Below are 12,084 nucleotides of genomic sequence, written 5' to 3'. Positions count from 1 at the left end.
TAAGTGCGTTCTGGCTACTAGGTACGACACTGTCTAGTGCGAAAGCAGGTTGCACGTTGGAGCCTAAGCATCCCGCCTAACCTATCGAGGCCGGTGCATGGGAAACGTAAGTATTACGGTGGAGTAATCTGTATACAATACGTCGCATTTTAAGCGAATTGGCCGCTTCTGGAAGAAAATGTGACGAAATAAGACGAGAAAAAAAATAAAAGAACTTAAGTCGCCAACAATTGTTTATTATCATTAAAATAAACCAAGTAAAAAAAAGAATAAAACGGAAATATAAAATTGGATAAATGTAGGAATGGAAAGCGCGCGTTGCTGTCAAATACTTCACAAATTAACATTCAAGCGTTGTAGCAGCATTATTGATCCCTCGCCATGTTGCCATATGCGTGTCAACTCTTTGTTGCTCAGATTTATAGCGGTGCAGTTGCCAGAGAGTAAATAACTTCTCCCAAAACTGAGCTGCCTAGTGGATAAATCGACCTTTTTTATACTTCATCTCTACCTTTTGTTTCAAAACTGCTTTTGTTTTCATTCCTCGGTGTTCTCTCTTTCGATGTGTGGTCCTCTTTCAGCGGGGGTCCAGTCTTGGTGTTCTATACAGTGTTCAACACCTTATGTTGCCTGAACACTCTCCAGCCTCTCCTACACACACACACACACACACACACACACACACACACACACACACACACACGCACGCTCCAGTCTCTCCAACACACACACGCTCCTGCCTCTCCTACACACACACACACACACAGTGTGTGGGCCTCGTAGCCTGGTGGATAGCGCGCAGGACTCGTAATTCTGTGGCGCGGGTTTGATTCCCGCACGAGGCAGAAACAAATGGGCAAAGTTTCTTTCACCCTAAGTGCCCCTGTTACCTAGCAGTAAATAGGTACCTGGGAGTTAGTCAGCTGTCACGGGCTGCTTCCTGGGGTGTGTGTGGGGTGTGGAAAAAAAAAAAAAAAAAAAAAAAAAGGTAGTTAAACAGTTGATTGACAGTTGAGAGGCGGGCCGAAAGAGCAAAGCTCAACCCCCGCAAAACACAACTAGTAAACACACACGCTCCAGTCTCTCCTACACACACACACACGCACGCTCCAGCCTCTCCTACACACACACACACGCACGCTCCAGTCTCTCCTACACACACACACACACGCACGCTCCAGCCTCTCCTACACACACACACGCTCCAGCCTCTCCTACACACACACACGCTCCAGCCTCTCCTACACACACACACGCTCCAGCCTCTCCTACACACACACACACGCACGCTCCAGCCTCTCCTACACACACACATGTTCCAGCCTCTCCTACACACACGCTCCAGTCTCTCCAACACACACACACACACACGCGCTCCAGTCTCTCCTACACACACACACACACGCTCCAGCCTCTCCTACACACACACGCGCTCCAGTCTCTCCAACACACACACACACGCGCTCCAGTCTCTCCAAAACACCATTTTGTTCCTCCAACCTCCTCATGTTTCCACATTTTTTGTTTATTAAACTTTCCTTCCATCATTCCCTCAATCATTTTCTTCTCAGTATCCTTTGCTGCTCTCTCCCTCCTTCCTTCCCTCCACAACAACAACACAACCCTGATAATTACTAAACCTGGAAGAGGAGAATCACCTCCACTTCTCCTGATGGTCTCTGCCTTCCTCCATCGGGACCCCCCCCCTATCCCCAGCTAAAGCAACCTCCGATTTAGGCCCTCGAGGGGGGGGGGGCGCAAACGTTTCCTTCAGACAAACGTTTATTTTATAAATACATTAGTTTTATTTAATAACAGCACTTACCTATACAAAAATATAAACGTTTAGTTTATATAAACGCATTTCAAACCTTTCTCAATACACCACATCAAGGGAGACTATGGTTTTTTATAACTAAAGTTTCCCAATAATAGTTCAACATAAAAATATAAGAATTAATAAAACTTATAGAAAGTCTATTGGCCCAGCGAGGCAGCTACAATTTATATGTTGACGGGTCGGAAGAGCAACGACTTTGCCGTTTGCAGGGCCAGAGTTCGATTCCCGATGGTCCCAAGTGATCTGGCATAGTTACTTCACTGTCCTCGTATCCCTTCCAAGTGCAATCTGGTCATAATGGCTTAAAGAAGTTATCTGAAGAAAGCACTCGATCATCCAAAATCATTATAAAACCCAGTAATTAGTCTACGTGCTAAACCTGGAAGACTTCAAAGAGCATTAAAGACTCCGATATCATTCTGGATGCCATAGTGAAAACCAGCAAGATTCAACACAGTGATGTCAAACCTATCTGATTCACCGACGAATTTAATAGACCCATGATTCAAAGAAATATTGTAACAATTTCCGAGCATTCAGGTTTTCAGATGAAATTAACGGTACTGCCCTTTACCGTTTTAACGGAATTATCGCACCGTTGCGAGAATGCAGTTTTAACAGCAAAATGCAGGTCTTTGTTCCATAAAGTGCGCATCACCACTGTGGCTGTCACAACCTAGCCAGAGATTGAAAATTAAACAAGTTTATCGATATAGATGACCGAGAATCTGGCAACTATTGTAGAGTTGCAGAGTGGAGGTCAGTAATTTGATCGTGGGGAAACCTTTATAGAAGTCTCAAATACACAATTATGTCGTCGGGGGACAGGCTGCCAGTGTTTATATACATGTTAGGCTTAAATCTAGGTCCCCCTCTCTCCCCAGGATGCAACACCACAATAAGGAGACTCGATCCTGTGTATCTGTTTACTACTAGATAAACATACCCATTAGGTGATCCCCCCCCCCCCCCAATCATTTCTGTCCCTGCCGGAATTCCCAATTGAGAGTCCAGAATGAACAAGGACTACTATATATACACAAAGGCTTCCTGGCCCCGACAAACTAATAAAAAAAAAGCTTCAACAGTCCAGGATCGGTCGGGGACCGAAACATTTCCTCCGGAAAGCTTATTGCACAAGACTAAAACCGCGTCCAGTAGCCTAGGATCCCCTCAACCCTCCCCACCTCTCCTGACAACCCATAAAAACCTCACTATCTTAACCCCACCCACGTCCCCATCATTACTCCAGCCCTATCTCTTACCCCAATCTCTGCCACACTCAACCACACGCCGTCGCCCCTTTCAGACCTTCCCTCACCACCTCGCCCCTCCAGCCCGCCTAAGTTGCAATTCCTCTCCGCCATCCGTCTCCCACCGTCCCAATTATACTATCGGCCCGCTATCCTGGTGTTATATACGGCCGGGTTAAGACCAGCGACCAGCATGCTAATGTCCCGGATATCCACGTCTGCTGAGCCCCTCATGAGGGGAGGAGATGGGGCAAGGAGAAGTGAACGTTTAGAAGTGCTGAAGGGAGAGGCAGGGACGGGAGGGTGTAGTTTAAGGGAAGAGTGTAGCTTCAGGGGAAGGTTGGGCGTTGGGAGATTGAGCAGCAAGTAACATCAGACAACCAGGATTCAGAAACCACACAGGGGGCTAGCTCTGAACCGATCATATAGCCAATTAAAAAGCAATGTAATTCTGCACATCACAACCACCACATTATGAATACTCTAGTAGTTATAAATTGTTAAAACACCATGCAACTGCTCAGATAAACTGGCCAACCTTTTTAAAGCTAGATTTCTGAAGATATTGGCGCAACCTCCCACGTTCCTTTTAATTAATACTTTAATTAAAGCTGGTAAAACCTTCTAGCTTACAAGAAGGCAAGGTCAGGGAGATACTAGCAGCAAGGTATTAGAAACCAGGGAACAGGAGAAGACAAACAATAGCAAGCAAGATTATCGCCATGCGCTGGGATGCCAATATGCTTATGGTAGCATTTTACCTATTCCTGCAAGGTTAGGACATAAAAGCCATTAACTATTAGGATGTCTGAAATTAACATTCTGTAACGACAGTGCTTACACTACTGTTTACAGTAGTGAATAGTAGAAAAAAGTTTTCGCATTGAAGAGTTAAATTTTCCAAATGCCTTTAGAATTAGATTCCTATCAGATTAGCTTAAAAACTTTTTGGTCTTCACGTTTTTATTATGAACCGGTTAACATTGTTAATATACATCGATAATTATAAATAACGGTAACAAACTTAAAATCTATAAAATGTCACATGAACAAGTTAAATACAATGCAATACTACTAACTGCCTTAACACTTAAAATATAAATAACTTAAAACTAGACACTAACTAGACTGCCTTTCAGTATTTATGTAGGTATAATAACGTTCTGCAAGATACACCAAGTACAAAGTTGTAAACATTGAAAATCTGTTGCCTCTAGCTATCCCGGGCGTTATTACGTATTTTCCTACTACGACATTCTCTCATACTAAAGCAGTCGTCTGCATACTACAGCCGACCATTAAATGTAATGGTAAGCAATGTTAACGAAACAATATAGGACAGTTGCGTATCCAAGCTAGGCTTGCCAGTAATGTGTCAATTTTTAGCCTAGCGAAGCCTCGGCAACTATATTTCCATATTTTGGATCGGGTCAATACTCTTTGCTCCTGAAGATCTCTTCTAGGATTGTAGCGGGTTCTTCCTCAGGTGCGTCTTCCAGGGCACATGTCTGGCCGGCCACGGATATCCTGTGGACCACTGTTCCGTTGTCGTAGGTCGACCACGCCTCCAGTGTAGTCTTCCAGGCTGCGTGTAGCGATCCCTCCTCCCAGAACCTGCAAGCATATTGCCGAGAAAGTTTACATCCGTATAGGCTTACTGGGAATTAATAACTAGGAAAATTAATGCCTGAAGATGGTGCAAAGGTGAATTTTAAATGTTAGGTTTGCCCTCTTTTCTCCCACCCCTCAATCCAAAAGTGTCAAAAATCTTACTTTAACCACCTATCTACACCCGGGGAAAACACGTTACCACCCTCCCCAGGCCCCACATTGTGGTTTTGGTCTACTACATTAAGCCGTCAAGATAACGCTTTGATTGTAAAGGCATCTCTTTTGCCTCTAGCAGCTTAACTAGAAAAATACCGAACTCTTATGCATTATTCCAAATTTGGTCGACTGGCACGAATTGCCAGCTTCTAGTTTGCTACCTAGAATGCAAAAGACATCAAAACAATTTACCTTCAGCCCCCTGGCCGTACCCCGCCCCTTCCCTGGTCAATGCTTACATGTGTATGCCCCTCTGGCTGAACCTCGTTACAAAGCCCTGCTGGTTGATGACGTAGAGGAGAAGCCGAGAGGGAATCGCCAAGAACCTGGCCTCCAGGGGCTGCACCACCGACAACACTTGCACTAAGTGGAAATTGGGCCGAGGTTGGTAATGATAGCGGTCACTGCTGCTGAAAAAGTGGTGTAGCACCGTGCCAGAGTGACCCAGAGCCGTCAACCCGTCCTCACTGAACCAATCCATCCTGTCAAAGATTCAAGATTAAACAACTAAAAAATTATGAAACTGATTACACCTTAAAACACTTATTAAATATTTTAAGTTAGATTAAGGGAGGTTACCTTGAAAATGTGTTTACTCCTACCTAGAAAAAACTATTCACGTCTATTTTAGGTAGCTTACACTAGGTCAATAATGAGCCACGGGATAATACAGACCTGTAGATGTTGACCGCGCCTTCCTGATCGCCTCTGAAGGTCTCCAAGACCACCGCCAAGAATAGGTCTGAGCGGTGGGAAGCAAACTCCACCCACACCGCACTGTGAAGGTCAAACTCCTGCAACGGTTCTCAAACTGTAGTGTTACACCAAAAATTTTAGAACTGCATCTACCTAAATAGCTTAATCAGCAAAATTAGCAAGTTTACAGCGAGTGAAAACATTACAAATTTACTGGAAAATTTTCACCGACTGGTAAGCGGTCAAAAAACAAACCAATTCATAGTTTGATTTTTAGCCCAAGGGCAACATATGGGAGCAATAATCCCCTTAATATAATACTTATCAAATGATAAACTTTCCTATCAGATAAAAAACTACATTCTACAAGTTTTGTAAGCTTTTCACATCATGTACTATGATTATATTTAGTAATAGGGTACACGGTACTAAAATTTAAGTTTTCTTTGAGCCACGTACCTCAGGCCCGACATGGTAGCCTCGCCAGCCTCTGCGACAACTGCACTATGTGCTTCAACTATATTCTCACCTGCAGAATACTGAAGGAGGAGTTATTGTGGTCGCTCCTCCAGATATAAGCAGCCCCTCTGTGGTCAGGGAAGGTCCCAGGGTCTGCTACCGTCAGGAAGGTCCAGGATCTGCCCAGGGGGTCTTCGTGCTCTGCCACAGACACCTGTATGTGCAAAGTAACATTTGCGATTTAAGAAGAGATACAAGATTAAGATGTTTAGTACTTTCATCATACTTTTGTGCCACAAACTTGCTTTAGTTGCAATGGTATTTAAATACGAAAATGGGAATAAGTTTTCAACAGGGCACATCTGCCAAAGTCTTAACCATTACATAGAGCAACTCCTCACTGGAAGATTAAAAAAAGGGATTTTGAAAGCCCGAGAAAAAAATTTCACCTTGCGGGGGTTGATGGAGTGAAGGCGCTGTCGTTCCCTGAAGTGTCCAGCAGTATACTCGCAGAGTATGACCGTGTCCGCGCCACGGGCTTCCACCACAACCAGGCACGGCACTCCTCCCCACCACAGTACCTGCCACGCATTACAAGAATTCAGTGAAATTAACACAAACTACGTATTAGTTTGGCCACGTGTTCCAGGGGGAAAAAAAAACACATTTTTACTAGGGGGAACACTTATAAAATGCAGCCTAGTTCTCACTTGGAGATCAGCAGCTCCTGGGGTAGGGATGAAGGAGACTAGGTAGGGTCGCTCAGTCACGCTCAGCCTGTACACCTTCACCCACTCGTCTCCGGCCATCTGCACCAAGAAACTTCATCTTAGCGTTATTAAATTTATCCGAATCTTTTTTTTACCCATCAACGCTACTTTACAATATTATATAGGCACACTAACTTTGCAATCTCCATTCACGTGTTTGATACCAATAATCCCTGCCATGCTACTTTGGCCTAGTCCCACTTTACCATTCATGTTATGATTTACTTTGCATGATACTAGTTTGAATCTAAACCATGTTAATCTATTCATCGCACCTTCACCTTTTCATGCACGAGGTGAGGTCCAAACTTAAGTTATACAGGCAGTGAAACTTTCAGACCTTTTTGCTTTACCGTCTAAGAGCTGCCGTATTGCACGACACAGCTTTTAAGCTAGTTTTGGTACATCCTAAGTACTAGGATGTATTTTTGTAGTGTTCAGAATACTAGGATGTATTTTTGTAGTGTTCAGAATACTAGGATGTATTTTTGTAGTGTTCAGAATACTAGGATGTATTTTTGTAGTGTTCAGAATACTAGGATGTATTTTTGTAGTGTTCAGAATACTAGGATGTATTTTTGTAGTGTTCAGAATACTAGGATGTATTTTTGTAGATACATCTGAGAAAAGGACAGCATAGTAATTTGCATGTTAATAGTTACCATGTTGCCACTAATATGATGGGATAACCGCTTTTGAAAGATCTTTAAAGGGCGACACGTGACATAAATCACTAAATAATGACAGCGTGGAATAAGGGGAGGGGGGGGGGGGGGAAGGTAATTTGGTCATTGGATGGTCTTTCAACGCAGTTTGCCTACATCTTGTGCTAGAAACTATTAGATACGACGTGTCCCAGTCCGGCATGAATTACATCTCTACAGATGGCTTTTTACCAAGCCATTATAGGGTACAATATTTTACTACCACGAGGCCCAAGAACAATTTATGAAGTTTTAGGCTTTTCATGAAGGTCTAAAACTAATCTATTACTAGTTGGGTTACAGACAAGTTAACTATTATTTTATAAACTTAAACTGGGACCGTGGTCTTTGCTATATTAAATATTTAGTTTCTCCCCCCCCCCTTTAAACAAATAGCAGTCTTTTTCTATAATTTAAGCAGGAGTTTTCACTTAAAACCTTGTCATTTTACCGTAAAAGATTCACGTATCGTACCAAAAACACAAGGGTTTATACTTTGAGGCGTCACCCGCTTTTCTATATAGTTCTGGACTATGCTCAGGGCTCTCAATTTCAGGTTGGTCAGCAAGCTTTTAAGGTGGCCTTAACCTACCATAGGATGACCGTCAATCTTAGTTGAAAGAAAGTTGCGCTGTAATTATGCTGCTACGCGTAGCACGGTCACAAAAAGGCCTATTCAAGTTCTATAATGCTGCATCTTGCCAAGTTCCTACGAAAAGACAATAGCGAGGCTACCTGATGGGAGGTGCTGGTGTTGGCATGACTGGCGTCTTCAAAGTTACAAGCATGACCCGTGACAACGAAGATGCTCGCATCTGGTCTTCTGTAGCCCACTACGCTTCTCGTACAGTTACCAGGGATCACATCTGGCCAAGAGTCACACCGTTAAGATACATCAAGAGTATTCTACAATTATAGTATTGTATAACTATCTTGGAATTTTAATTGCTAAAGTATAGTTATGCAATCTACTCTAGATTTAAATATTAGCCGATGCAATCATTTTACTTTAGCCTAAAATAGGAAAAATGTTTCGTGCAAGTTCCGTTGCAGAATAGGCTTTAGATACAGCTAAAGATTAGCTAAAGCCGCTTTTTTCGTCATCCTTTATAAGTAGTCACTATTAATTTTTAAACTACCAAATTTAAAAAATCTAATTCAAGACCAACAACATACCGAAGTCCAAGTACTGCTTGGAAGCGGTGTTGTACCCGAGGAGTCTGACGCCGCCGGACCTAGTTACGAGCGCCAGGTAGCCGGAAGCCAAGGCGCCAGCAGCCTTGCCCCAAACCAGTCTCAGGGGCACCAACCTCTGCGGCGCCGCCTCGAACTGTTGTACTAAACGCCAACCCCAGAATTCTCGTACACGGCCTGTTTAAACAGCATCGAGTCATTAAAAGTTACAATAACTCTAGTAAAGGCTCTGTGCCAGTGCGTACAACATTGGCATTTACCACAGATAGGCTTCAAACTTATCAGGTTCGCAAATTTTTGACTTTTCAGTATAAAAGTATTATTTACTTTATACAAATTCCATCCTAATCATCAAACTCTAGATTTCTTTAGCCATAAGCTGCTATTAAACTATAAAATGGCTAGTGAACTAGGCATTTACAAGCCTAATTTTCAAATCTAAACTTGCGTTTGGATTCGTTCCAGAAAAAACCACTTCAGTATAACTTTAGATACAGTTTAATATTTGTAGGACGTTGTTACCTTTGATTGCCCAACTGACTGCGTTGGAGAGCTCTTGCACGTGGAAGTTGCTCTGCTTGTACTCCATGTTGCTCAGGGCACCGTCAACAACATCGGCCAAGGCGATGGCTCCAGGCCCGTAGCTCACGTCCTGGAACACTACAGCAACATGGAACGTCACTGGCTGCCTTACCCTGTTGGCTCCATTTACCTGGAACTGGAAGTGAAAGAAGTGAAGTATCAAGAAGACAGACCACGAAACAATGGGTATAAATTTGAAAAGTTTAGATTTAGCAAAGACACTGATAAATACTGGTTCGGTAACAGCTTTGTTGATCTGTGGAACCAATTACCGTGTAGCGTGGTGGAGGTGGGGTCCCTTGATTGTTTCAAGCGTGGGATGGGCATGCATATGAGTGGGATTGGGTGGTTAAAGATAGGAGCCGCCTCATGGGCCAATAGGCCTTCTGCAGTTAACTTTGTTATGTTCTTAAGGAAGTTACCTTGTACGGGAGTGTGACTTTCAAGCCAAACAGAGCGATCTACAAGTTAAAAATTTGTATAGATTGAAATCATAAAGTTTAATGAGAATTAGACAATAGTTACCTAAACGATTGGATTAACTTACATCCGAAGAGATTTAATATTTGCTAGAAATTTGGTCTTTTAGACAATCTACAGGGATAAAATACGGGATCATGAACAATTCTATACAAGTGATTTAAATCCATTTCATTCAGAATTATGTCAAAATCCTAGATGGCATTTTCAAGTTTTATCCGGCAACCAGCCTTCGGCAGGAAGGTAGGTAGCCAGTCCTTTCCCTTCCTCCAAGTCTCCAGGGGCACCCCACTTAGGAAGTACCATAGCCTAACCACAAAGCCGCTTTCAAACCCTCCTGACCATCAAATCACCACTCCCCAGAAACCCCCCCTACTGCACACCTCCCTTCACTACTTACCGCTCGCTCCAACAACGCCGTCAGGTCGAGACCGTTGAACAAGCCGTCTGTAGCAGACAAGGAACTAGATAGGAAGATCATACCTGCCGAAGGAAGCCATTTTTTTTTTACTAACTATTCAATTAAAGTGTCATTTAAATATGGACAGTTTCTTGTCAACACTAGATCTTTACAGAGGACAGTTTTCTACCAAGACCGTACCTTCTTTAAGGAAGACTGACAGATTACCCGTCATGACTTGTGTGCCAGAGAGGGTCAGTAACTGAAGCAAGGAAACTTCGACACCATTCACTACACCATGTACCTTCACACTGGGGGAAAACAAATCAACGCTAATCTAACTTGCCGTCTGATTTAATATTTCCAAAAAGCCATTCCAAGAATTTGGCTAATTTTACATGTCTACTTTCACATCTTTGCTCAAAACTGTTGCAACGATTTTTCAGTTCTAAATTTTTTCATTAGCATGTATTTAGAAATTTTTTAGATCATTTTCTAAAAGTTTTAATATTGACTTACTCTCTGGAGGTGGCTGTGAGGGAGGCGGTGAAGGTAGTAAGGCCAGGAACGTGGCCACATGCATCTCTGTACACAACTGAACTGAAGGACTCAGAGACGTCCACTCCTTGCACTTTTCTGTACACAGAAAAGATATTAAAAACTCAAATGGCTATTTAGGCTTCAATTCGATAACAGGAAAAATTCAGTACCATCACTTGTGGTCTAAGTGGTATACAGACACTACTATTTACTACGAGTCTACAGACTACGAGTTAGTCAACATTAAGTGTTGATAATTCATCAAGTTCCACACTGCCAGCAAATACCTTCGAGGTACGACGTTGTGATTCCCCGCGACTACGAGGTCTCTAGTAAAGATCTTCCTGGCGAAGACAACACATGGCTTCCCCAGTTGACACAGCCGCCTCATGCTCAACCCATTCACCAGGCCAGAGGTCACCACGTTGCCTGTGGCACAGAAATTATCGTCAGTGTGGCACTTGCTGGACCGTCGGCACCACCTTAACCAGTGTCTCGCGCCACCAATAACCCTTTTTTTATTTCTAAAAGTTAAGAGGGAAATTAAAGTTTAATGAAGTTTGCCCAGTTTCCACCTTGATATATTTAAGACTAAACACTTGCAGGACACTAGCGGCCAAATCCGGCCAGGGCAAATTAGTTTCATTATGCCCCTCATTAAGTTAGTAGTCGTATTCCGTCCTATCTTCACACGGATCGTTTGTATGTAAGGGACCAGACTCCAAAGGCCATGTGGTTCACTATGGAAAGACCAGAGTAAGGCAACTATACTGTCTGGTCATTGGCTCCATTCCACAGGCATACAAGGTAGTATTCCCCCAAGAAGTAAAATTAACCTTATAGTAAGGACACGCAGCGTATCTCTGCCCTCACCTGCTATATGCACGCTCCTCAACTTCCAATAACCTGTGATGATCTGATCACCGGCAATAGTGAAGACTCCGAGCAAATCGCTCGCTGGCCTGCTATTTAGGGAGTGGGTCTGGAAATTGGTAATTTAGAATCACTTGCTATGATCCACTTACGAGAATGCAGAAGAAATCAAGACTTTCCTCTTAAGTATTTAAAAGAATCTGATAAAGTGGATTTTTAATATTCATTTGTATCAATGGTGTCTTAAGTACACTAACCAAGTCAGTTTTCAATTCCCTTTTAGGGAAGTCCCTTCCCATCTTTTCAGCCTTACCTTGATAGTGTCCACGAACAAAGAGTTTATGGTGAGATCGACAAGATTGAAGGCCCCAGACACGACCTGCGATCTGTTGCAGCTTCGACGCAGAACTCTACTGGCCAAATCCCCCAGGTCCATCCCATTTAACTGAGGAAGCCGTTTCAGGTA

At 43.1% G+C, this 12,084-nt stretch overlaps 1 protein-coding gene across 1 annotated transcript in view; it reads right to left on the bottom strand.

Moving 5' to 3' along the window:
• Positions 1–4,038: 4,038 nt before the first annotated feature.
• LOC123750007 (uncharacterized) overlaps positions 4,039–12,084 on the bottom strand; it is a 31,199-nt gene continuing 23,153 nt past the window's right edge. Inside the window, exons 32-46 of the mRNA XM_045732137.2 lie at positions 11,932–12,063; positions 11,619–11,727; positions 11,033–11,174; positions 10,725–10,841; positions 10,407–10,516; positions 10,206–10,288; positions 9,266–9,461; positions 8,726–8,920; positions 8,285–8,415; positions 6,786–6,884; positions 6,525–6,656; positions 6,146–6,289; positions 5,596–5,714; positions 5,160–5,402; positions 4,039–4,707 (exon numbers count right to left, since the gene is read on the bottom strand). Coding sequence (XP_045588093.2) covers positions 4,524–4,707; positions 5,160–5,402; positions 5,596–5,714; positions 6,146–6,289; positions 6,525–6,656; positions 6,786–6,884; positions 8,285–8,415; positions 8,726–8,920; positions 9,266–9,461; positions 10,206–10,288; positions 10,407–10,516; positions 10,725–10,841; positions 11,033–11,174; positions 11,619–11,727; positions 11,932–12,063 — 2,136 coding nt within the window. The 3' untranslated portion in view covers positions 4,039–4,523. The remainder of the gene's footprint in view (positions 4,708–5,159; positions 5,403–5,595; positions 5,715–6,145; positions 6,290–6,524; positions 6,657–6,785; positions 6,885–8,284; positions 8,416–8,725; positions 8,921–9,265; positions 9,462–10,205; positions 10,289–10,406; positions 10,517–10,724; positions 10,842–11,032; positions 11,175–11,618; positions 11,728–11,931; positions 12,064–12,084) is intronic.

Source organism: Procambarus clarkii, chromosome 4, assembly GCF_040958095.1.
Source record: "Procambarus clarkii isolate CNS0578487 chromosome 4, FALCON_Pclarkii_2.0, whole genome shotgun sequence".
NCBI classification, from domain to species: Eukaryota; Metazoa; Arthropoda; class Malacostraca; order Decapoda; family Cambaridae; genus Procambarus; species Procambarus clarkii.
The sequence above is the reverse complement of the archived record's forward strand: the minus strand, read 5'-3'. Positions and strand labels throughout refer to the sequence as shown.